The 26,830-nt window shown below is 45.8% G+C and overlaps 1 protein-coding gene across 1 annotated transcript; it reads left to right on the top strand.

Moving 5' to 3' along the window:
• Nucleotides 1-2,799: 2,799 nt before the first annotated feature.
• On the top strand, nucleotides 2,800-26,810 carry PIGU (phosphatidylinositol glycan anchor biosynthesis class U). Its single transcript, XM_080558478.1, has 12 exons — nucleotides 2,800-3,074; nucleotides 7,304-7,368; nucleotides 8,637-8,696; nucleotides 9,667-9,729; nucleotides 11,075-11,184; nucleotides 12,858-12,958; nucleotides 14,639-14,736; nucleotides 17,006-17,160; nucleotides 17,625-17,768; nucleotides 19,906-20,030; nucleotides 21,986-22,128; nucleotides 25,033-26,810. The coding sequence occupies exons 1-12, from the start codon at nucleotides 2,945-2,947 to the stop codon at nucleotides 25,144-25,146; spliced, it is 1,308 nt and encodes a 435-aa protein (XP_080414604.1). The 5' UTR covers nucleotides 2,800-2,944; the 3' UTR covers nucleotides 25,147-26,810.
• The last annotated feature ends 20 nt before the right edge of the window (nucleotides 26,811-26,830 follow it).

Here is a 26,830-nt window from a genome sequence, read left to right as displayed (position 1 = left end):
CTCCCCCTCCTCAAAGGGGAGGGGGAGAAAATACGACACAAAGAGCTCAAGGGTTGAGATAAGCACAGGGAGATCACTCAACAATTATTGTGATGGGCAAAACAGATTCAGAGTAGGGAGACGGTAAGATTTATTGCCTAGTACTAACAACCTAGAGAAGTGAGAGACAAAGAAAACAAACCAAAAATGCCTTCCCCCCATCCATCCTCTTCCACCTCCTCCCCCTGAGCGGTGCAGGGGAATGGGGGAATGGGGGCTGCAGGCAGTCCATAGCGCTTCGTCTCCGCTGCTCCTTCTCAGTCACTCGCTGCCCCTGCTCCCCGTGGGGTCCCTCCCACGGGATGCCGTCTTTCCCGAACTGAGCCTGCGGGGGCTGACCACAGGCAGCAGCTCTTCAAGAACTGCTCCCACACGGCTCCATACCACGGGGTCCATCCCCCAGGAGCAAACTGCTCCAGCACGGGTCCCCCACGGGCGGCAGCTCCCCCCAGACCCCCTGCTCCTGCGTGGGCTCCTCTCCACGGGCTGCAGCTCCGGCCCGGGGCCTGCTCCTGCGGGGGCTCTCCACAGGCCGCGGCCTCCTCCAGGCCACATCCACCTGCTCCACCGGGGGCTCCTCCACGGGCTGCAGCGTGGAGATCTGCTCCATGTGGGACCCATGGGCTGCAGGGGGACAGCCTGCTCCACCGGGGCCCTCTCCACAGGCCGCAGGGGAACTGCTAATGTGTGCCTGGAGCACCTCCTGCTGTACTGACCAAGGTGTCTGCAGGGCTGTTTCTCACTCCTCTCTCTCTCTCCCAGCTGCTGTGTAGCAGCAGTTTTTTTTTCCCTTTCTTATATATGCTCTCACAGAGGCACAAACAACAAGTCTTACGAGGAGCGGCTGAGGGAGCTGGGCTTGTTCAGCCTGGAGAAGAGGAGGCTCAGGGGCGACCTTATCGCTCCCTACAGGTACCTTAAAGGAGGCTGTAGCGAGGTGGGGGTTGGTCTGTTCTCCCACGTGCCTGGTGACAGGACGAGGGGGAATGGGCTAAAGTTGCGCCAGGGGAGGTTTAGGTTGGATATTAGGAAAAACTTCTTTACGGAAAGGGTTGTTAGGCATTGGAATGGGGTGCCCAGGGAAGTGGCTGTGTCACCATCCCTGGAGGTCTTTAAAAGACATTTAGATGTAGAGCTTAGTGATATGGTTTAGTGGTTGACTTGTTAGTGTTAGGTCAGAGGTTGGACTAGGTGATCTTGGAGGTCTCTTCCAACCTAGATGATTCTGTAACATCGTTTATTGGCTCGGCTCTGGCCAGCAGTGGGACCCTTATCTAACATGGGGCAGCTTCTGGATTCTTTTCACAGAAGCCACCCCTATGGCCCCTTGCTACCAAACCTTGCCACGTAAACCCACTACAAACACGTGAACTTAGATTGTGAACATCATTCTGTTGCTTAGTCCCAAGATATCCTATGGGGGAAACATCTGAGCAAACTTATGCTCCAGAAATTATTGCTGCATTTGTCACAAATTACTCTTTTGACTTTTCTTTTTAGTTGGCTTTTGCACTTCATTTAAATGCAGTAGTGGCATGGTTTTACATCTGGATCATGGTGCCATCTGAGGTTATCTGAATCTCCCCAAAGCTTCCATTTCCTGTGCCAAGTCAGACGGTGCTGGAAAGCATATGGTATGGATCAGACCAGCAAAACCAGCATCTTAGAGCAATATGTCTTTAATCCCACAACTATACTCCAGTTATTCAGCAAAGCAGTGCTCTCCGGCAACTGCTGTCTGTTACACTAGAAAAGAAATGTCGCTTAGAGAGCAATCGATGCTGAAAAAAATGCATTTCTGATCAGAAAACTGAAGACATTTGTTAGCAGCTACAGAGAAGAATTAGCATTTCTGGCTTCTAGTAAGAAGCCAGATGCCTGCACAAATTCTTTAACTTGAACAAATCCACTTTGACTGATCAGAGGATGTGCCAAGTCCAGTCAGTCCTGGGGCCAACCAAGTCCCATGGCCATCTACTGCCCGTGCTAATAGGAAATCAGTTTTACCACTGCAATGGAAAATGTTTTCATGCCATCAGCCTGAGAGCAGAAGACGTCACACATGACAGGCTGATTGCTGAAGCTCCTCTTACTGTCTGAGGACCAGATTTATTGTCCTGTTGCAGGGGATAGGACTACATTGGAGGAGCCCCCTGAAAAGGCAGCAGCTGAACAGATCATAGAATCATTAAGGTTGGAAAAGACCTCCAAGATCATCTGGTCCCACCATCCCCCTACCACCACTCTCACCCCCTAAACCATGTCCCCAAGCACCAGGTCCAACCTTTCCTTAAACACCCCCAGGGACGGTGACTCCACCACCTCCCTGGGCAACCCGTCCCAATGCCTGACTGCTCTTTCTGAGAAGAAATGTCTCCTCATTTCCCACCTGAACCTCCCCTGGCACAACTTGAGGCCATTCCCTCTTGTCCTATCGCTAGTTACCTGCGAGAAGAGGCCGACCCCCAGCTCCCCACACCTTCCTTTCAGGTACCTGTAGAGAGCAATGAGGTCTGCCCTGAGCCTCCTCTTCTCCAGACCAAACACCCCCAGCTCCCTCAGCCGCTCCTCACAGGCCCTGTGCTCCAGGCCCTTCACCAGCTCCGTAGCCCTTCTCGGGAGGGGCCTTTCCCCGTGAGGTGCCGGGACGGGCCCCGCGCGGCGGCGGAGATCAGGGCTGCCCGGAGCAGGGCGCCTCGGCGCAGCGCGGCGCCTTCGCGCTCTGACCGTTTCGCCCCACGGCGCTCGCCGTAGCTCTCAGGTGGTGTCGGGCAGCGGCGGGGCGGCGCGGCGCGAGGCCTCCCGGGACATGTAGTCCTCCCGGCCGTGCCGCCGCATTGGAGCCCGGTTCTCCGACGCCGCCCGCGAACTACAGCCGGCGGCCGGCCGGCGTCTGCCCGCGAGGATGGCGGCTCCCTTGGTGCTGGTGGTGCTGGTGGCCGTGACGCTCCGGGCCGCGCTGTACCGCTCGAGCCTCGCCGCTTTCATCTCCGAGCGGGTCGAGGTGGCGTCGCCGCTGAGCGCCTGGAAGCGAGGTGAGGCCCGGCGCCGAGGCCCCGCTCCGCCGGCGGGCAGGGCCCGGCCGCTCCCCCACCCCCGCCCCGGGGCGGCGGGGAGCTGCTGCTCGGGGCAGAGCGGCCGGGAACAGGGACGGGGGCGGCTCCCGCGGCCGCGGCGGGGCTGCTCGCGTCGTGCTGCGGCGGCACCGGCGGCGCGTGGCGGAGCGGAGCGGGCCGGGCCGGGCCGGGCCGGGCCGCCTGCGGGGACGCGCTGCGGTCGCTGGCCGCGTTCGTGTCGTGGCCCCGCGTTACGGCCCGCGGGCGGTTCGAATCGCGACCGAAGGCCGAGCTGCAAAATCACGCAGGGCTTTTCTGGGGCGTTTATCTCTAAGGCGGCTGAGGCCGTTTCGAAGCTTGGTTACTTTAACGGCGTCCCTTTGGGGAGGTAATGTCCAGATACAGTGCAAATAAAACTACCTGCAGGCTCGGGGCGGAATACAGAGGCACAGAGTAATAAATGTCAAAAGCGTGAACGCGTTTGGTGACCTAAGGCCTCTGCTTTACGCTGTGTAGCACTTCAACGTACAGCTCTCAAAAATTCCCTTGTAACAATGGCTACTTTCCAAATTTTGCCGCAGAGCATCAGGTTAGGTCTCTAGACAGTAAGGGGCACAGTACTTTCCAACCCAGACAAAAGTCTGTATGGAAAAAGTACCTTTGTGGCAGAAACAGAACCTGTTGTTCCAGCACATTGCTGAACCAAAAACCTTGTGTCGCTTCCTGCGATCTCCTGCTTCATCTCCCTGTGAACAAACGGACCTTTTCTGCATAGTATCTTTCACTGTAAAACCTGTTCCCTTCCCAGGGAACCTTTGTGCTCAGTAAGGTGGAGATCTTGCAGAAAAACGTGTGCGGGCATTGTAGTGCAGTTCAGGCTGCACAATGTTAGGAAATCTCCAGGATAGGTACAACTTTTAGCTTTGCTTGGGAATTCTTTTCTGTTCTGTTCAGGCTCCAGCTGAATCAGTTGAATGTTTTTAAGTCTATGGGACCTGAGGGGTTCTCCCCAGAGTACTGAGGGAGTTAGCAGATGTTAGAGCCTTTCAGCAATTTACCAAAGGTTGTGGGAGTCTGGGGGCGTCCCTGCTGACTGGCAGATGGCCGACGGTATACCCAGTGACAAGAAGGGCAGGAGGGAAGACCCAGGAAGCAACAGACCTCAGTCTAACCTGAGTCCCTGGGAAAGCTGTGGAGAAGATCGTCCGGGGGGATATTGAAAAGCACTTAAAGAACAAAGCTGTTATCAGGCATGGTCAAGAGGGGGTCATCAAAGGAAAGTCCTGTCTTAGTAATTTGGTCTCCTTCTATGTTGGTTTGAGACCATCTAAGGAACCTGCAGGTGCACAAGTGGGCCCATGGGACCTGATGAGATGCTTCTGTGCATCCTGAGGGAACTAGCAGGTGAAGTTGCTAAGCCACTGGCCATCGTATTTGAGACATGTCAGTCTGGTGAAGTTCCCGCTGACTGGAAGAAGGAAAACATAACCCCCCAGATGTTGCCAGTCAAATCCGGTGGCCTTCTACCACGGGGTAACAGCCTTGGTGGATCAGCAGCCTTGAGAGGTGGGGCTGTGCGAACCTGGTGGAGTTCAACAAGGCCAAGTGCAAGGTCCTGTATCTGGGCTGGGGCAATCCCAAGCACCAATACAGGCTGGACAGAGAATGGATTGAGAGCAGCTCTGAGGAGAGGGACCTGGGGGTGTTGGTTGATGGGAAGCTCAACATGAGCTGGCAAGGTGCGCTTGCAGCCCAGAAAGCCAACTGTATGCTGGGCTGCATCGGAAGCAGCGTGGCCAGCAGGGCGAGGGGAGGGGATTCTCCCCCTCTGCTCTGAGACCTCACCTGGAGCCTGCGTTCAGCTCTGGGGCCTCCCGTACAAGAAGGACACGGAAGTATTAGTACGAGTCCGGAGGAGGGCCACAAGGATGATCAAGGGGCTGGAGCACCTCTCCTACGAAGACAGGCTGAGGGAGGTGGGGTTCTTCAGCCTGGAGAAGTGAAGGCTCCGGGGAGACCTCCCAGCAGCCTGCCAGGACCTAAAGGGGCTGCAGGAAAGCTGGGGAGGGACTCTTTGTTGGGGTGTAGGGATAGGACAAGGGTAATGGCTTTAAACTAAAAGAGGGTAGGTTTAGATCAGATCTTTTTAAGGTCCCTTCCAACCCAAACCATTCTGTGATTCTGTGATGTCACCTGCTTGGTGGATGAAGGGAAGGAGGTGGATGTGGTTTTTCTGGATTTTAGTAAGGCCTTTGATAGTGTCACAGCATCCTTCTGTCCAGCTGTGACACTGCGCTGGGTGATGAACTGTCTCGATGGTAGAGCTCACAGGGCCCTAGTGAACGGGGCTGCATCTGGCTGGGGGCCGATCACCAGCGGCGTTCCCCAGGGCTCATTTCTAGGGCCAGGCCTGTTCAACATCTTTATCAGCGATCTGCCGGCAGGAGTGGGACGATCCTCAGCGAGTCTGCTGATGGCACTGAACTGGGAGGTGCTGCTGACTCCCTGCAGAGGGACCTGGAGAGATGGGAGCACTGGGCAGTCAACAAAGGGAAAGGCCGGGTGCTGCCCCTGGGACGGAGCAGTGCCGGACACGGGCACAGCCTGGGAGACGCGTGGCTGGAGAGCAGCTCAGCTGGATGGGGCCTGGGGGTGCTGGGGACAGCAGCTCAGCACGAGCCAGCAGCGAGCCCTGGCAGCCAAGGGGGGAAAAAAAATATGCATTTTGGGGTGCATTAAACACAGCCCAGCCAGCCGGTCAAATGAGGCGATTGTCCCTCTGTTTTCTGTTGGTGGGGCCTCGCCTGGAATACTGTGTGCAGCTCTGGGCCCCACAGTATGAAACAGATGTTAAGGTCCTTGAGAGAGGAGGGCAACAAAGCTGGAAAAGAGGCTGGAAGGCCTGTCCTGTGAGGAGAGGCTGAGGGCACCTGGGTGGTCCAGTCTGGAGGAAAGGAGGCCAAGAGGCGACCTCGCTGCTCTCTGCGGCTTCCCGAGGAGGTGCCGGTCTCTGCCCCCTGGGACCGATGGCAGGATGTGTGGGAAGGGCACAAAGCTGTGCCAGGGGAGGGTCAGACCGGGCATCGGGAAAATATTCTGGACTGTGAGGGTGGCCGAAGGTTGGAAGAGGCTTTCTAGCAAGGTGGTTGATGAAGTGTTTGACCCTGTCAGTGTTCAAGAGGCATTTGGGCAATGCCCTAGTTACCAGGCCTTAACTTTTGGGTAGCCCTGAAGTGCTGCTGTGCAGTGACACCGACAGGCAGCTATGTACCACACAGCTGCTCTCTCCACTCCCCCTCCTTTTGCAGGACAGGGTGGGGAAGGAATTGGAGGGAAGGAGGAAAGGCTAAAATAAAAAAAGCTTTTGGGTTTGAGATGGGAGCAGTTTAATGACAGGAAAAAGCAAGGGCCATGCAGGAGCAAAGAGAGAGAACAATTATCCTCCACTTCCCATCAGCAAGTGATGTGCAGCCGCGCCCTGGGGAGCAGGGCCTCAGCACGCGTAGCGGAGGCTCGGGAGGACAGACGCTTTCGTAAGGAGAGCCCCCCCTTCTCCTTCCCCTGCCCTAGCTCTCGGTGCCGGGCCCGTTACCGCACGGTGCGGAACGTGCCTTGGGTGGGTCCCGGCCAGCTGCCCTGGCCACGGCCCCTGCCCAGCACTTGCCCACCCCCGGCCTGCTGGCGGTGGGGGCTGGAGGCAGCCCCGATGCTGTGCCCGCACGGGGCAAAACGCTGGTGCTGTGTCAGTGCTGTCCTGCCTATGGGCTGCCGTGGGGAAAGGGAACTCCGTCCCAGGCAGTCCCGGGACAAGCGGCCAGGCAGTTGGACTCGATCTTTGTAGGTCCCTTCCAATCGAGCTGTTCTCTATTCCAGTCTGAATTGTTTGTCTAGCATAAATACCACGTGTCACGCAAGAGGTGACTTAAAATCAGTAAATATCATACATGTGATTTCTATACAGCTAGTTGCAAAACATTTCAGCTATAACATTGTTAGTTGTCTGAAACAAATAGCATGATTGCATGGCAGAAATAAGAAAACAATTCTAGCTCCTGGTTGGTTTTGTGAGATTTTGTCACCCATTCAGACAGTGATTCCGTGTGGGATACTCATGAGTGTAGGTGTTTTAAAAACTGTATTTTTATTGTCACGAGGTTTTTCTCTGCCAGCATCACAGGATTCTCATGCAGTGTTTTTTTATGTTTCAGTGGTCGAAGGATTAGCTCTGTTGGATTTAGGGGTCTCACCATATTCTGGAGCTATTTTTCATGAGGTTGGTATGCATGCTTCATTTTAAACATGATATTCCAGTGGTTCATTTGTTAGCCTTACTGCTTGTGGATTGGCAAAGGTTGGGGATCTGTTTCATCCCAAAGACTTCAGAAATTTTGGAGTTGTGCAGTTGTCTGTGCAATAGTTGTACCTAGTGCCTAGCAGGATCAGGAGATGCAGTTCATCACAAAAGAACTAGTTGCTAAGCAGCTGATAGCCACTGCAATATTTGTGGTGTGTAAGGAGAATCTGAGAAGTAAAATCTGTTGTTCACATCCAGATTTTCTGTGAGCAGAGGCAGGAGCAGGGAGAGACGGTGCCACTGGCAGTTTGAACACAATTTTGCTGAATAGCAGCATCTTGGGTTTCTGTATTTACAGAAATATTAACTTTAGTACAAGCAGACAGTATGTTTATTCCTCATTTTGGAAAGCACATTGTTCTTCCGAGCACCTGTGGGGTTTTGTGCCCTTGAATGGTCTTACTGATATGAAGGTACAGTCGCGCACAGTGTCACCCAGGTGTGAGTCTCATACCTCGTGTATCTCTGAAAACTTGTTTCAGTAAATTCTGCTTGAAACAAATTCTCACAGACTGAAGTATTTTCACGTGCTTATTTATATCATCACGTTATTTTAAAACTATTTTAAAATAAATATATTTTCTCACAGTGAAGACTGAATTTACACCATGTAAATGTAATACCTCCAGATTAAGCTTTTCTGTCAAAGGAATAGTTTGAAACCTGCTCTTCCTCTTACCCTGGAAGGGAAGAGCTGTGGGGAGTATGAGGATAGATAGTAGGACTGTAGTCCTACTGCTTCAAGTTTTTACATGCTTTCTTTTTACTTTATAAAAGACTCACCCAAACAATGAAACCATCTGTGCAGGAAATACTTTCAAAATACATGCAAACAACCTGAAAATAAAGAGATTCTCTAGGAAAAAAAAAATATATTCTAAAGCTATTCTTTATATATTTCTATTGTAACTCTACCACCATACTAGTAGAATTGAAAAGGTGAAACAGAATATGACTTTCAAAGTTGATGATGTCTTTAAGAAATATATTGAGAACTTTGCAAGGAAAAAGATGAGCAAGTGTGATTTTGATTATTCACTTTACTCTGAAGTAATGGTGTTGTGGAAGAGTCTAAGGCTAATTGCCTTTTGCAGTCTCTCACAGTAAACTCCACTGAATTGCCAGTTGTTGTATCCAAATGGAGATGGACAGTATTTGACATGGGTTTCCCTTCTGCTCTCTCTTAGACCCCGCTGATAATATATCTCTTTCACTTCCTGATTGAATATGCTGAATTGGTCTTCATGGTGAGTGCTTCTGGAAAGTTCCTCTTGAAAGGCCTCGTTCTGTGAAGTGCTGAGTACGACTTTCCTTTTGCTTATCCATCAGGGACCTTCAGTTGTCTCCCTGGAGTTCAAATTCCTGCTGACCTCACACTTTAATTATAAAGGCAGCTTTGTGCATACAAACCCGAGTTCACGCTTTTCCCTTGCTTTACAATTTATTTATTTATTTTTGTGAGTACTTTGTTAGATAAGTATCCTCTTGGAGGGACGGGAAGTTGACATTTGATTTCAAATTTCAAAGGTTACCTCTTGCAGGTCAGAACGTTTTGCCATCCCCCCCGCCCAGTCCCTACGCTGCCATGTTTCTCATTAAAACCCACTGCCAAACTCCAGGCTTGCAAGGAGTTACCAACCAATGGGTTAGTAATCCAAACATCTCATGTTGCAAACTATTCTGAGAGTTCTGCATAATCCAGGGCAGAAATCACATAGCTGGCTGCACATGCCACCTGGTAGAGCCTCTCTCCCCAGCTCCCTGCTGTGGGCAGTCTCTAGTAGAGCTAGTGGTGCACTGACTATTTCGATGGCTGTACTGCTGCCTGCTGAGTTTGGGACAGCTCAAGACACTGTCGTGCTGGACAGTTGGATTTAGCCACCTGGCACTGCCCCGGTGCTGCCCATGCTCGGATTAGACCAGCGATTCTCTCTGTTATCCTTACATACTTCTTTCCGCGAACATTTTCTTTGCCCTTAATTCCCCATTCTCTAGTTCTGTAAATGTTAGTATCTGATACGTCTCGTGGCTACGGAGGTTAGCAGTGGTGTGTGAACACTGTACAAATCACTAAGCTAGTTAGTGTTTTTAAAGCTTGTTTTTCCATGAGCTGAGTCAGATCAGAGTCCTTGCTCAGGATTGCAGTACTGACCAATATATTTTTCCCCATTCATTTATTTTACTTACACTCTATCTGTCTACGCCTTGCTTTTTTAGATAACTGATGTACTAACAGCTGTTGCCCTTTACTTGGCCATCCAGGACTACAACAAAGTTGTGGTAAGCTGACTTGCCGGTGTTGCTGACCCTCTTCTCCCAACAAGTATACATATTTTGTACCAAAGAAAATATACCAGAAGATGCAGTATCAACCAGTCCTTGTTGCTTAGCAGATTTACTCGCTTAGCAGTAAATCTGCACATACCTGGGTGATCACAAAACAAAACTGGGGACTGAATGTTGTAAACCAGCTGAGGTACTTAAAATTCTGTTGTGTCCATATTACAGTGTGAAGCAAATTAGTGTCCATAGCTATTGCACTGCACTTGAGTGATGATTGCAGCAGTGTTGATTCTTTGATCTGAAAGGAATTTAAAGAATTTGAGAAATTCTTAAGAATGCAATATCCAATAAAATGCAGACAGCTCTAGGGGCACAATAAACAAGAGGGGTGTGAAAATTTAGAAAATGTATTGAAAACCCACCTTCAGTTGTTGCAGCAGTTTGAAGTATACAGAATTTAATTACTGAACTATGGGTTTGGCAAGACTTGGGTGATCACTTTTCTAACTTCTGCTACAATCTTCCGTATATTTTGTGGCTAGGAAATGGAATGTTTTATCCTGAACCTGGCTTCAGGATGAAACATTGCTTGTGCTTGCACCCAGCATGAGTTAATAGAGGTTCTGAAAATGTGTAAAGGAAGGAACAAACCTTCTAAGGATGCTGAGGAGATGTAAATCATTCTACTGAGCAAGATGAAAGTCCTATACCAAATATAACTTGTTCCCTTCACATTATAAACATATTTTTGGGAGTGAGTGATTCCTCCCAATTTTCTCTCTTAAGTAGCTCAAAGAACATTTTGTGTAAGCAATGCTGTGCTCTCTGCATTCCTAGATGTGTGGTGATACAGTACTAATATGAACAGGGAAGCTGCATTTTCTACATTTGTGTGGTCTCCCATCTACTTAGGCACTTGTCCTTTGTCCACTGAGGTTGAAGAAATAACACGATAGAACTGCTGATATGCAAAAATCCTGTGTGAGAGTTATTTCGCTTGTTGAGAATTTATTGCCAGCATCTCTTTCCTTTTGTCTCACCATGACATAGTTCAGTAAGTTCATAATACAGATTTCTCCCTTGTCTCCATAGGGAACATCATAAAGCAAGATATATTAAAGAGAGAGATTTGGGATCTCTAAAGGAAGTTTGACATAGAGGTATCCATCTTCAAAATAATGAGGACAGTGTAGTTCTGTGACTTCATTTCTTTGGGCCTCATGTGTTGAGCAGTGAATTTACAAAGTCAACTTGTATGTGTTCTATAGTAATGAATATCCTAAGTGATAAGGAACAGTGACTTTCCTCATCTGACAGTCTTTGGTCTTTCTCCCTTGTACAGTTCAAAAAGCAAAAGCTCCTAATAGAACTGGATAAATATGCACCAGATGTGGCTGAACTCATCCGGACACCCATGGAAATGCACTACATCCCCCTCAAGGTAGCACTATTGTGAGTATTGCTTCTTTCAGGTTGTAATAGGCTGCTTTGATTCTTCTGCTCTCCTTGGGTTTTGTCTGATTTGGGGTTTCAACATTTGCTGAAGATTTTACTTTTTTCATAAATTCTGAGTTTCCTATTATACATAAAAGTCTCCCCATCCCTGAATAATTGGTTTCAAAGTGGAAAGCATAGGCTTTTCTAAATACATGCTGCTGACAAGTAAATTTACTCAGTCCTCCTAAGAAACACTCAACAGGATGAGATCAAGAATTTGGTAGCAAGAATGTTGTGTCTCCGTAGATCACATTCCCATTTATTTTGCTAGAATGCTACTGTCATCAGAGTTGATTTAATGCCTTCCAAATATCTAGTGTGTCTTTTCAGTCAGGATAGTTTTGGAGCAGTCAGACAAAATGTTTTCTAGATACCACAGGTTGAACATCCCGGAATCGAGTATAATAATTCAAAGATATTCCAGGTTGTCTGTTTAATAATGTCATGTCTTGGTGTTCCTCTGTATATTAATCACTTTTTAATTTCAGAATGCATCAATTAAATTAAAATAAATAATATACAAACAAAATATTACAAGAAAGAATTATTTGACCTGAATAAATTATTATCTAAATTATTCTGTGTCAGGAAGAATTCTCCATCAGATAAGTTGTTATTTTTTCTTATTTTCATATGAATTTTTTAAAGTAGTAAATTCCCCATTTTGAGAAAGGTAGAGTTTTGCCTTTTGAATTTGTAAATCTGAGACTGTTTTATATTTGTATGTAACACTGGTGCATGTTACCCCAGGGAGGTTGTCATTAAATTGTACCTATCCTGCTATAGGCTGTCCATCTTTGGAAACACAGAAAAAAAGCCAGACCAGGACTCAAAGAAGTAGGAATAATGTTTATGTAAGCAGATAGTTAGAAGATCACCAGTCTTGTCTACTTAATTCTGGTGATTGATCTAGTTACTACCAAGGCTGATTGATCCATTATCTCACCTACTGTATCGATAAGCCTTTCAAACATTTTTCTGGGCTTTGAACCTAGTCGAATGAGATAATTGTAAATCTCATTTCCAAAAGGAGCAGGCATCCTTACTAATTAAAATGTGGCTGCATTCTGGAAGGTAAAGGTGTTTAGGGCTTGTTGTCTTTCCATAATTCTAATTAAAATGGGATGGATTTTCATATTTGTCAGGTTTTATGCTCAGAGCATGTTATGGTGAACCTAAGTGATTGCTCTGACATAGTAGGGGAGTGCAAAGGTGCAACCGGGTTGAGGGAAACACTCTGGTAATGTACCAGAAGGATATGTTTCCATCTTGCTATCTTCTTATTTCTGTTAATTCCTCAGAGCCAGTAAACATGAGAAGCAGAAAGCTTACTTCAGACCCAGTATTCCTAGGTCTGACTGAATAAATGCACAATGTCTCTGAAAAGCAAGGAACATTTTTGGTAGTCGTTTTCTAAGACAGAATTTGCATTTTAGACATTGTCCCATCTCCTTTTTTCCAGTGTGCTCTCTATTTGTCTGAGTTAATCTGATGATGAGAGAAACCCATAAAACATAAACAAACAAAAACAAACTTCAAATTGCATCTGGTTTTCCTTTCAAAATATTCTTAATTAGGTTACCTCTCTTGAATTGTCTGAATGTAACTTAAGCTTTGCTCTTTTTCAGCTATCTGTTAAACCCCTACACTGTGATGTCTTGTGTGGCAAAGTCCACCTGTGCCATCAACAATACTGTCATTGCATTCTTCATTTTAGCTACAATAAAAGGTAACGCAATGAAGAAAAAGCATTTATTTATGTCTTTCTATAAAGATAGAAAAGTAATGGAAATCAAATCTGCGTAGAACTTTACAAATCTGATTACTACAAATATGTGAGTCGGACGCATCAGCCCTCGAATGGAGCAATAACTTAGTTTTACTTCAAATCACAAGAGCCCAAGAGACTTTATAGTCAAGTCAAAACTTACTTTCATCTCAGTGTACCTAGGTGATTCCCTTCTAAAAACTTACTCCATTTCCTGGATGACTTCAAATAGTTTTCTGTTTATGAAGAAATCTGTCTTTGGTTAGGAGTCTGCTCTTTCTTTTGTACATGAATATCCACTTAAAATATATGCCTTGAGCTTTTATTCAAAAGCAAGCAGTTGTCGGGAACTATATGACTTTTACTTACAGTTGTAACCTGGGTTTGAAATTAGCTAATTGAGTTTTGGCTAGGCAGAAACAGTAACCAAAGGCCTATACTAGCCCAATTGAATAGACTGTGACAGAATGGCTTTCATTAATTTTGTACATTAAACCAGGTTTCTGTTTCTCTTATGAACCCCTGTGCTAAAGTCTTTTGGCATTTGTGCTAGTCACATAAGCTTCAGGAGTTCTCTGCTGGATTATATGAAATGTCAGTTTGATCTGTTATCTGGTCTCCAGCAGTGCCCAGAACCAGACATCACAAAGTAAGCTGGTATAGCTTATTGCTACTAGTATTTCCAAAAGAAAGTTTTCCTTCAATTATTAAGTAATTGAGGCAGGAGGAGGTACCATTTAAAAGCATTTGTGAAAGCAGATGTGCAGGATCCACTTATTTAAACTGATTTTTGCTGTTCGTTGATAGTGTAAGACAAATAGTTTTGTCATATACAAAATTGTAGTTGGTGTTCCCTGTGTTTTCTCCTTCACTGGGAGAGTGGCAGCCTCTAGTGTTTAAAGTCAGCAAAGAGAGAATGTCAGATTATGATTTCTGGGTACCGATTATTTTGATGTTTGCAGAATTTAACACAATAAAATAGAGAATAGGGTGGGTTGTGTCTAGGAAACTGTAATTGTAGAATGGAGAAGACTCATTGCTAGGAAACCCTATACTTTACACAGATGGAAGCAGAGAGAAGCTTACTGAGTGTTTGATGTCAGTCAATGCACACAGGCTGACAATTAGCCCAAGGCGTAATTGTCAAGTCACTGCACTCAGTTTTGGTATCTGTAAAATAGGGATAATGCTTCTTCCTTCAGCTACAGATTTTCAGTTGCTGTCTTTCACAGAGCTTTGCTGAGGACCCTCACTCATTCTGTTGACAAGGGCATCCAGCATGCTCAGTGGGACACACCAGACAGCGGTTTCATGCAGATATGAATTAAGTGAATGCATTCCCACATACAAAGAGCAGCCAACATGGTCTGTATGTAGACTGAATTACACAAATCACTTTCTGTATGTGAATTACAGGAAATAGAAACGAGTCAGTGGTTCTTTCTCGTACAAGTCATTGTCCTTTCAAAATGCAGTTAACAAAAGGCTACTCTCTCAGACACATTCTGCTACTCTTTATGTCATGTTATGATATTTGTAAACCCATCACAGAGGATTGTGCATTTCTTCCTTTTTGGACTTCCTGTCTGTAAGGTTGTATAAAATATTACTTACAAATGAACTTATTTTTTCTCTTTACAGGTAGTGCCTTCCTCAGTGCTGTATTCCTGGCGTTAGCAACATACCAGTCACTCTACCCTGTCACGCTGTTTGCTCCAGCTCTACTTTACCTTCTACAGGTAAATGATTTCTAAGCATTAATATCTGTTGACTTACCGTAGCTGTGCAGGAGCAGTTCTTAGCTGTTGAGAGCGAAGTCAGGGGTAGGCCCTGAGTTGCAGAAAAAGTGACTCTCTCCTCAAGCCGTGGAGAGTTTACAGCCTTAATGGGGATGCCTTTGCCTAGGGAAAGGGGAGCAGAAAGTCATCTGCAGAACTGGTTGGTGTTTAGCTTACCTGAAATATATTCTGTTCTTTGTGTCATGTGAATTGCAACAAGGATTTTAGACCTGGAGAGTTTCCTTTGCACTGACATGGGCCACTGAGCTCTGTTAAAATGAAGAGCTGTATGTTTGAATAACCAAACTCAGAAATTTTAAGTGTAATGGCAGAAGTCATGTACTTGTGAAAGCAGCTGGTTTCCCTTGTCCTATTTCCGTCCCCGTTAACAGGACTGTGGTTGAATTCCCACAGGGCTGACCTTGATCACTCATGGGTGCACAGCAGCTCAACAGACAGGCACTGCTCCAGGCAAAACCACCCCATCAGTAGGCTGGTAGGCACATCTGCAGGCATGGGTAGGGTTTAAAGCTGAAGCAGCCCTTTGCTAGTGTGCAGATTCATCTAACCAGTTTGCCGGCATGCTTCCCCAGTCTCCGAACTTTTGTACAGTTCAGTAAAATGACATAAAGAAGAATTATAATGTGCTGAATGAAAAATGGATTATTTGCTATTCTCACCCTGATGTAGGAGCAAGGAGAGGCTGTAACCACTAGCAGATGACTCTTACCCTATATTCACAGATCAGTTGGCGGTTATTTTTATGACAACCAACTTTTTATGACCAACCAACCAAAAAATCATTTTTATGATTTTTGTCATTCTGGAAGTCCTGCTGTTAAGCCAGTACCAGTCTTGGTTGCTTCTGTCCTGTTTTTCCTCATGTTTTTTATAGTTAATCTTAACTACAGGTTCATCACAGGCTATTCTCAAATCCCTGAGATTCAACGAGAACAGAGTCAATTCTTGTCCATTCCCTTCCCCTGACCGTCTCTTACTTTTTTAAGGATTTTGATTTTCCTTACTCTTTGCAAGACAAGAACTTCTGTTGAGTCAATGTTGCTTTTCCAGTTAATGTTTAGGAACATTTATTTTTTGTTTTATATGTTGTTACCATTTCAGCTAACTTTAGTCTGAGCTGTTGTTTCTTCATGGCAGTAGAAAAGTAAAAGTGTTGTGTTTGCAAACAGCAACAAGTCCTTTGATATATGAAAGCATGATTTATGACTGACTTGAAAGGGGAACAGGCTGGTGTGTGTTCTTTTACCTGGATTTGTAAATGAAGTTTCGTGTATTCTTTGTACAGAATTAAGTAGCTTTTCTCCAGTACTTTCCAATCTGTCCTGCCAAAAATCCATGGTAAATTTGCTTACATTGTTCCAGCAAGTTGTGTTAAATGCAGTATGACTGAGGAAACAGAGCATGCTTTACAGAGAGCCCATGCCGGTTAGAGTTGGCTCTCCATACATGTCTTGCCAGTGCAAACCCTAGCAGCAAGTGGAAAAGCTGACTTGAAACTGCAGAACTGTGAGCAGTTCCCAAGGTGTTTGCCCCTGTGTATATACTTGTCTTTATAAATGCAGTCAGGGAATCTTAGATCTCTTGTAGTGAGATACCAGTATGTCTTGTTATGTGATAAGGGCTTGCTGTTGACCTGTCAAGGTTATGTGGCAGCGGCAGGACTGCAGCAGTTGTCTTTGTCTGAAGAGGCAACCATTGAAATGGCTCTGTTGTGTTTAGAAACCCTCCTCGTTCCCTGAGTTCGGCAGAATATGAGTGCCAGTCCATATGGCAGGGAGCTGGCATCACAGGGCAGTTGGTCACAAAGCATGCCTCTCAGTCACATCAGACAATGAGGGTTTGCGGAGGAGAGGGCAAGCAGCAGAACAATACTGCAAACACATAAACTAAATTGTAGCTGTGAGGAAGCGTGTGCGAATCTCACGTTGCAACACCTGAGACTTGACTCATTTGTAGCATTACAGGCAGAAATGGCCAGCTTAGCATGTTGATTTTCAAGCAGAGAAAAATATGGACAACATGTCTGACTTAATTGGAGAGAGTGAAGAACATCAAGCAGATTGTGCTTGAAAGCTGCTCTTCCCGGTGCAGCAGTTTCCAGTGTTTGATGCTTTCTTTCAACAATTTCAGACGATGTTCTGAACAATTGGACTTTCTTGTGGCTTTCCAACTGATGAGGGATATCTGCCTGCTTGTGTTTTGTTTTCAGCGTCAGTTCATACCGATAAAACCGAAAAGTAAAAGCTTCTGGCTCTACACCATGCAGTATGCAGCCTTGTACCTGTGTAGCCTGGTAGTAATCATCTGCCTCTCCTTCTTCCTCCTCAACTCCTGGGATTTTATCCCATCTGTTTACGGGTTTATGTAAGTATAAGAATTCTTACTATTTTTGTGTTGTTTCGTATGTATCACACGTGTGTCCCACTCCCTGCCCTAAGGAGTATGTGATCTGTGATTTTACTGGCAACACAAGAAAAAAAGTGTGTGTGGAGGAGCCGTGCCATTAGCCAGATGCTGTTAATAAGTAGCAGCAAGAATTAGATAAGACAGGAAATGTTTTCCACCAAGTACATTGGAAATGGATTTGTTTATTGAGCCACTGTGGTTGTAACATTTTTCTCTGAAGAAATGTCTGCTCAGGAGTGGTGTAAATCCTGCTGGGGTCACGTGAAAGGATGTTGTTTCCAGGTTTTCACCTCTTTGGTTTCTCTTCCAGAGATTTAAAATATAGGTCCTCCTTTCAATATCACATAACGATCAATTAATGTAACAGAAGCAGGGCAGTGAAAAACAGCCATTTAAAATTGTCTTTTATTTTCAAATTTCAGCCTTTCTGTTCCAGATCTGACACCCAATATTGGCCTTTTCTGGTACTTCTTTGCAGAGATGTTTGAGCACTTTAGTCTTTTCTTCGTATGCGTATTTCAGATCAATGTGTTCTTCTACACCATTCCCTTGGCAGTAAAGTTAAAGTAAGTATGTTTCTTTGCTAGTTTGTTTGTTTGTTTTTACTCCTGTAGTTGTCCAGTGGAAGTTTATAAGACTGGCATCAGAGGTCTGAATCTATGAACCTGAAAAACTGTTTTTAATAGAGCCTATCCTCATTTCCCAAAGTCTCAATCTTTTCCTCATAAATAGAGTAAAATATTATGTTTGTGCTGGAATTGAAGGGGAAAATGCCTGTTATCAAGCCATGTACCAACAGGAGTGGTGGTGCTCATTAAACCCCATCAAGAATACTGCCTCTTGTTTTCAGCTCCTCGGTACAAGAAAGATGCCAATAAGCTTGAGCAAGTCCAGTGCAGAACCTAAAAGATGGTCAGTGGTTTGAAGGCTGGAGAGAAGCTGAGGGAACAGGGCTTCTTTAGCCTGCCAAAGAAAAGTCTTAGGGGATACCTGATAGCATTTCAACACCTAAGAGGAGGCTACTGAGAAGATAGAGCCTTTTGCTGAGGTTGCTGAGGTGAGAAGGAAGTGATCATAAATTGAAAGAGGGGAAATTCCAACTGGATATAAAGAAAACAGTCATCACTTTGAGGACAGTCACAGACTGGAGCAGAGATCTATGGCTTGTCCTTGGAGGTTTTCTAGATCTGACTGGACAAAGCCCTAAGCAGTCTTGTCTGAAGTCAGTGTTGACCCTGCTTTGAGGAAAAGATTGGACTAGCAGGTCTAACACCACACTAAGTCCCCTTTCTCACATGGGCTGTGACTGAGAAACCTGCTACTGCTGTACACTTGTACACTCTTGGGAAGTCCTCTTTGCCATCTTACTAACCTGCACTCAGATTTGGAGATGGAAAGATGATTTTCCTGAAAAGTATTTCTTAAGCCATGGTCAGGTTTCTGTGGAGACAGCAGTCACTCCTGCCCCTGCTGGAAACCCGTCCTGCTCTGTATGTTTTTGAAAAACTAAAAGTAGCCCGGGGTCACGGGTAGTAACCATCACTTACATGATTCTTCCTTGTGATTTCAACGTAAGAAAATGCCTCCATATCTCCTGGAATTAAGATGTTCAAAGTGCTATATGGAATTTGGGAGCCTGCATTTCCTAACAAGTTTCTGCAGTGGAGATATTTTTCAGGATATTTTCCTTCATCTTATTTCCCTTCCTGCTGCTGTCCCAAAAAGCTGCAGTGGCATTATTGTTACTGACAGCTGAGATGAAATGCAGTGGGCCCTGTTTTTGGAGGTTATTCTCACCTTAGGTACAAGTCAGTCCAGTTTCACTTTTAATTTTTAAATGTGATTTAGCACCATGGATAGAGGATAAAATCCATCTCCCCTTATGTTCAAAATATGAAAATTTGCTTCATACCTGTACTTAAAAGTTGAATCTAAAGGTCAGTCTGCCCAGAATGTTACATTCTCCATCACTCTTCATTTTCATTTCTCTGCACTACTGCAAAGCTGGTTCACTCATTCTAAAAACAAAGCTGCTCTTTAGACCCTACAATAGCAATCGCAAGCATCACCACCTCAGCTCTTTATAAAGTGCACGTCTAGAAGATGCTTCCTATGTTTTTAGTCCCTTTCTTGCATGCAATACACAGAAAACTACATGCACTATCTACCTGAACCTGGGAAGGATATTTGAACTGACAGTCCTCTGACAGTGAGGCACCTTATCACTTTGATGTTGAGAAACTATTTGAGGAACTTGATTCATTGCTTGCCACAGTGTAGTTAACTCAGCTGGAATCGTCTCCTGCATTTTTCATAGCAACTGTGATTAAGAAGAAATACCAGACCCCTGCAGTGATCTGTGCAGATCTGGGAGCTGGACTCTGCTATGAAACAGGCATGTTACATGTGTCAAAAGAGAGAGCAGAGGTTTAGGCATAAAGGTCCCTGCTTGCAGAAGCCAGTATCGTCAAAAAGCAAGAACTCTTACCTGGAACTTCAAGTTCTTTATTGCCAGAAAAAATGAAAACTTGGGGACAATCCTAGCAGCTCAGTTTGTCCCATCAGAGGCTCATGTGGAGAGAATGGAGTACCAGAGCCTTTTAAAGGCTGTCCCACAGTATGTTTGTGCCCTTGCTGATCTTTATTTCCAGTTTGCAGAGACCCTACTGTGTCCTCTTACCCTTTGTGTCTTTTCCCTTTTAGGGAACACCCTGTGTTCTTCATGTTTGTCCAGCTTGCAATCATTTCTATCTTCAAGTCCTATCCCACAGTGGGAGATGTTGCACTGTATATGGCCTTCCTTCCAGTCTGGAGCCACCTTTACAGATGTAAGTTCTTTGTGTTTGACTGTTTCTTCTGTGGAATGAGAAAGGGTCTGTCCAATAATTTGTCACCACTAAGCCAAACCACACTTGTGTCTGCAGGCTCTCGTGGCCTCCTTGGGCTATCTGGAAGAAAGCTTGATTTCTGGTGATACGATACAGTCTCCAACATATGTTCAGGACTAGCGTTGTAAGAGGTCGAGGAGAGAATTTTCACTTGTACATTATCTTCCCCTTCTAAGTTATTCAGAAGATTAATTTATTTTTTTTTTGTAAGAACCCTTTACAGTCCTGCACAAAAGATGTTCCTCATGTAAACTACATCCATCCTTTCAGTGTTTCACTCCCATGTAAGGGTGTGTAGAGTGCTGCTTCTGCAATTGATGAGTCCCCTAGCCTTAAAATCCCACACTTTGCAGCAGTTGTTTTGCATCTGCTTGTTTGCTTAGAGTAAAAGTAACTGAATTACTCCAAGTGTTTGTCCAGTTTTTCTTAAATGCTTCATAAAGAATCTGTATAGTCCTTTAAATCACCAGAGAACTACCTGATGATTTTCAAACTCTGACTGTGGAACTCATTACACTGAGGAGATTTTGCAAGTCTGCCAGTGTAGTACTCCTGGAAGTGCTGTGTTTTTTCTTGTGTTTCTTGCCAAAGTCAGCTTAAACAAGCTGCTCTAAGCAATCCTGCTGTATTGTCCTTGGCTTTGACTGCAGTCTTCTCTACCCAGGGTCAAGTTTGTGCAGGGCAGCTAGTCTACCTGGTGTCAGGAGACAATTGGGAGTCAAGATGCCAGAGTAGTTTGCATATGTTTGGCTTTAAGCTGGTCCTCTGCAGCATCGGTAGTGGGGAGTAAGTGGGGTGTTGTCTGATGTGGAGACCATCCGCTCCATTTGTTTCAGACTAAGGAAAGCTAAGGCCAAAGCAGCTGTGATGAAATAGAGCAGGGAGCTCCAGGCTGGCCCTGAGGATGTCACAGCCATACCAGGTGACATATTTTTGAGAAATCCTAATTCAATTTAGGTGAGATGTATGTTCCAAACTTATAGAGGAAGGCAGGTATGAGCGTGAGAGGGACAATCCCATAGTGAGTGAGTAGAGCTATTGAACGAAAAGCTTAAAAAAGATGGGTGTGAATAGGTTTGGATGTGATAATAGTCATCAAATGTCAGATAGCTCCCTTCAGCAGCAGAATGATCAGAAGTCTTTTGGTTAATTTCAGGGATGTTGAGCTATAGCCAAGCACAGCTGCACAAGTGCCAGGATAAACTATACTACTACCGCCAAAGAACAGAAAACAAAACCTCTTCTGGCCGAGTAGTTCCTAGCTCTTTTGGACAAAGTTGTATTTGTTTTTTGTCCATCTGGCACATACTCATGCAGACTAAAGGATTCTTGTACCTCCCAAGGGCATATGTTTGTCATCACATTTGGCCTATAAGAATTTCTTCCGATATGGTTCCTTCATTTCCTTACCATCTTCTGAGAAAGTATGTCTTTTCCTTATGGTCCACAGATTAGCTTTTTCTCTAAGTAGTCAGCTTGACGAGGCTAGGGAATGGCATGCTCTGCTCTCTGAATCTTGATGCTGGTGCAAAGGCCCTTCTCAAAACTGCTAGCTGCTGTAGTGTAGACACCAAAAAAAAAACCAACACAAAGTCTTCAGAGGAAGAGTGGAAGCTCTTTGGAAGCACAGGACCTAGAAGGAAGGAGCTACAAATGAAGGATTCACACGCAAGCTAAGGCAGAAATGTTTGTTTTAAAGAGAAAATACAGTGAATGTCTTATAAAAGGTACCCAGGGGATTATCAAAACAAACTGCAAAAGCTTGATTGTTGCAGAGAAGTATGCTTTGGCAAGTGCCTCTCTGCCACTGCACATACCTGAAATACCATTGCTGGTTGCATGAGCATGGCTGTTCAATAAAGCTTCATTTTAATAACTTTTTATTTCTTTTGCAGTCCTCCGGAACATCTTCATCCTGTCATGTGTGCTCATTGTCTGCTCCCTCCTGTTCCCTGTTCTGTGGCATCTATGGATTTATGCAGGAAGTGCTAACTCCAATTTTTATTATGCCATCACGTTGACTTTCAACATAGGGCAGGTTAGTAGAGCAAGGTAAACCAGGCTGCACTTTGAGGATTCCACTGGATCGGGTGTCCTGTCAGCAACAGTGAATTCTGCAGGATGTGTCTGGCCCATATAGTCCAGCATAGCAGCTTCCTGCCTCTCCTGCTCCAGCTGAAATCTGCCTAGTCCTCACCTTCTGGCACACTAGTGGGGAAAGAGTTCTTGTAGTATTTAAACTATAGCTTAACAATCCAACTCACTCTGTATGTTACACAGTCTGCTGCTTGATAGCAGAGGAAAAGCATCTCAGTATGGCAGGGTAAATAGCACATGAATCGAGAAGAGAGGGAATACAAGAGACCATGGGGCAGCAGCAGTGGGGCCATACAACAGGCAAATGAGAACTGCCCAAATGCTGGGACATGGCACCAATTTTTCTAAGCATGACACCTCAGTGAAATGTAGGGCTGTGGGCATGTGTCTGGTCTTGCTCATGCCAGGGCTTGCTCTCCCTCCTTCTCTCCAGGCTGTGCCCTTCTAGATTCATGACTTTCACTGCCCTCAGAGAAAACAGAGCTTAGCAACCCTGGAGGATGAGATCCAATGTACACAGTTGCTACAACCTTTCCTAAGGCTTTCCTTCCTCTTCTCTGCTAGTTGTTACGGTGTGTAGATAATCCCCAGGTCCTGGGACGTTTTCACATGTGGATGAGGAAACAAGGAGAACGTTCACTTCATGTTAAAGTTGCCTTGATTATCAATGCACCTCAGCCATTTACATTTACATTGCATCTCCTGAAACTAGAGGAGCAGTTTTGCCAGAGTCTGAAAAATCACCCGCTTGTATGTTCTCCAGCCCCTTGATAAATGGGGGCAAGCACCCCCTGTGGTATAAAACCCTCTGTTCTGTAAAAGCAAAAAGGGACTCCATGCAGTAAGTAGAGTTAGCATATAGATGCTATTAATAAGGACTTATAGGGAATTGTGGTTTGTTAGCTCTCTAACTATATGCCTTGCCATGGAATGAAAGGAATAGTAAAATTTAAATGACAGATAGCATTTGATCTAAGAGGATTTTATTTCCTACCTGAGAAAATCATGGAAGGTCCTGCAATGTATTATGCTCTGTGCCAATGCAGACAGAGCAAAGCTCTCCTTTCTGATTTCTTTGTGAGAAAGAACTAGCCCTCACCCCTGCCATCCCCAGTTATTTCTTTTCCCATTAAGATATCTGCAGAGTCATTTAATTAAAAATAAAATCAACCATATTGATGTAGCATGTCAAGTAGTCAGCCATAGTGTAAAGCAAAACAAGCAGACAAAGTAAGCACTGCTGTTCTCCCTCTTCCCTGGGCACCTCTACCCCTCTCTGTCTGTTTTCCTTCCAACTTTCTCCTCTGATCCCAGCAGCCTGCAGGCCTCTCCCTCAGATTTCACCCAGTCCTACATATCCTCTCTTCCTGCTGCTGAGCCTTCTTAGCAGCAGCTGTATTTGACAGTAACCCAAGCAGGCTCTGGCTGACGGACTAGCTCTCTGTCTTCCTTTGTCCCCTTAGCAATGCAGCATACTTCAGGTGAGGCTCTCCCAGGCATGAATTCCCCAGGTGCATTGTGCCAAAGTGATGTGCTAATGGCATCTGGTCATTTAGGACAGTACCTGCTAGTTTGGTTTGGGACTGTAACTGCTAGTTTGGTTTGGCACTGATGCTGTTTCCAGTGGGAAGGAAGGGTTGCACCACAAGAGGCTGGATGGCAAATGGCATTAGTGAGACAGCAGGTCACTCACTGCTACTGTGCTTACTGCAGCCCAGCCTGCCTCTGCAAAAGCAGTTTGCCCAAAGTGACTGCTTTAGAAAAAACATCCTTTGTTTGACCACTCCAGCACAGCTGGCCCTGAGACCCGCTCTTACTTTCTCACCTATGACTGTTTTTAGTCAAGGGAACAATCAGCACTATGGTGCCTCAACAAAACAGAAGAGTGGACTGAGGAAGGCAGGGACCTCGTGGTTTCCATGCCAGATTTCCATGTTCTCTGCAGCTCTTGAGGAAGGTGCATCAATTGTGATTTCACCATACAATGTGGCCGGTGGCAATACCAGCCTAAGTATGCAAGGGAGGTCCCTTGCAACACAGGATGATGCCAGCATCAGTGTCTATGGAAGCATTCTCTGAACTGGATCAGGGGAAAATCTGGGGGGTAGCCAGCTCTGTTTCCCACTTAAAGGGAGCAAGTGTGCAAACAAATACACAGGGTTGTCTGCCCCACAGAGAGGGCACTACAGCACAGCAACAGGAAGGAGATGGGAAAGTGATGAGGGTGCTTTTATCTGGTTTTGCTCCTGGACGTTGTTCTGTGAAGCCACAGCCTTGACTTTCCAGCTCTTCCCTTCACCCCTTACCCTGGTACGTATTGTTAAACTGCTGAAACTTCCGTTTGCTAAGGCTGACCTGTGAAGTTTCTGCTGCTACTTGCAAGCTTCTTACCCTTTCTGACTAGAAATGGCAATTGAAAAGTACTTAATACCAGTCAGCAGCAGGGGACTTTCAGCATCTGGGTCGAGTTGCATGACAGCATTTGCATGCACAGGATTCCTGTGGATGAGGCTTAAAGGTGGTCTGTAAAGCTGTAAACAATATATGGACCTGACCTGCCTTTGTTGTACTTTTTGGTCTTTTTATGGAGCCACTGTCTCCTTAGCTGAGGTGTCTGTGGGAACACACTGGTAGCACAATAAATAGGTTGGTTTAAGTCTCCCGTAGTTTTGTACTGTAAGGCCATGGCCAAGGAGTATTCACAAGATCACAGTGCCTCATCTTGCAAAGCATGATGAGCAGCCTAGGATCTTCTTAAGCCCCTTCAGGGTTTGTCACAAACACATCCCCATTTATCTTTTGTTCTGAAGCATCACTGATGTGTCTGAACATCTCATTTCTGCAGATCCTGCTCATCTCAGATTATTTCTATGCCTTCCTCCGGCGGGAATACTACCTCACTCACGGACTCCATTTGACAAGACAAGATGGGACAGAGGCCATGCTTGTTTTGAAGTAAGGATTGTATCCACCAGTCCTTGGGACATGGACTACTCTAAGGAACAGTAAAGCTTGGTGTATATGGGGTGGGTGGGGAAGGTTCCCTGGATGAGGTCTGAATTTGAGGACGATACCTACTGAAAGAAAGAGCTGAGGTTCTTCTGGGAATACCTTCCACAGCAGTGGACTCAGTGCAGGCTAAAAGCTGCAAGTAGAATCTGCAATGCCTCCACCGGAGCATCTCCCTTCTTCCCTCAGCTGCGCTTTTCACCGTGGCCTCAGCCATCAACTCTGGGCAGTCCATCAGGAACTGGAAAAAGTGTTTGAGCTAAAACCAGGACTGAATCTCCGGTCCAGAAAACAGTTCAGCCCATAAACTGTTTACTTCATTGTCACTGGTTCTTGGAGATGTTTGCTTCTCCTGGAAATTTCCCCTTCACTGCTTTTACCAGTAATGTTCCTGCTTGACACAAGGCAATGTCTGTGTACTTGGTGATAAGCCCTGCCTGCAGATGCCCTTTTTTGGTTCATCTGCTCTTGTGGGTTCTGGAAAAATCACATGCTCAGACACAGTGGGAGCTTGTGAAACAAATGGGTAACCAAGGATGAATGACCTGTTGGAAGGAGGACAGCTGAAGCTGCTGCCACAGGTAATAATCCTGGAGCTCAAACGACTACTAAGAACTGGAACCGGCAGGGGGAAGCAGCAGCAGGGTACTGGGTAACTGGTCTATCCCGTTGAAGTAATACTTTCCTGTCAGGAGCTGCACAGAAACACTACTGTGGAGGTAGCCTACCACTACTCCTTATTTCTGTATGTTAACAAAGCTCGGCAATGCTGGGCTTGCACTACTCTGTTGTGATACTTTGGGGCAGCAGCCTGGACATGGAATGGGCAAGCTGCCTGCCTGGGCTAGGGACCAGGAGGTGTCAAAATCTCCTCTTTAAGGCCGCAGACCAAACTCTGAAGGAGCCTCAGACACTACTGTTGTGGAGTTGCTGGGCTCTTGGTGTTTCACAGCAGTTTAACAATATAGGATAGCCACTCCCTGGTGTTACCTGTTGCACACAGAATGATGGTATCTTGTGGCTGTGTGTGGAGGGCCCCATTAAAACACTGTCCCTTAGCTTCCTCACTGCTTCCCCCTATCTGCGTTCAGACCTCTTCACTTCAGAGCTTCTGCTGCTGCTCACCCCATGAATGTGACCCACCAAAAGGGAATACACTGGGCTCTGCTGGTTGCATGTGGCACTGAGAATCATTAATGATGGTGTTGGAAGCCTTCTCACTGGTGTTGGGACAGGAAGCAGCCACTGTGCCTCATTCATCCCAAGAAAAAATTTGAAGGGCTGGTGGTTTGTTGGCACAGAAACCAAACTGCATCTGGTACAGAGGAATTGAGAGAGTAACATGCCAAGGACCTTCCCAGGCAGTTTTATGAACAAATCTTACTTTCTTTTTTCTTTTTCTTTTCTTTTTTTTTTTTTTTTTTTTTTTACAATTAAAACTTTTGCCTTATTGCACTGCTATTAGCGCTTTTGCCAGGGGACGTTTCTGCGAGTCCAGCTCAGCCCACCCCGTCCTGCAGCGCTGGGCCAGGGGGATGTGCAGGCAGGGCTGCTCTCAGCTGCCGTGTGTGTGGCATGGCAAAGAGCACAATAAACTGTGCAAGTTTTAAATGACTCTTGTGTGCTCTGTGCTG

Source organism: Anser brachyrhynchus, assembly GCF_964034855.1.
Source record: "Anser brachyrhynchus genome assembly, chromosome: 16".
Taxonomy (NCBI): domain Eukaryota; kingdom Metazoa; phylum Chordata; class Aves; order Anseriformes; family Anatidae; genus Anser; species Anser brachyrhynchus.
Note: the sequence above shows the minus strand (reverse complement) of the source record. Positions and strands in the feature narration are given on the sequence as shown.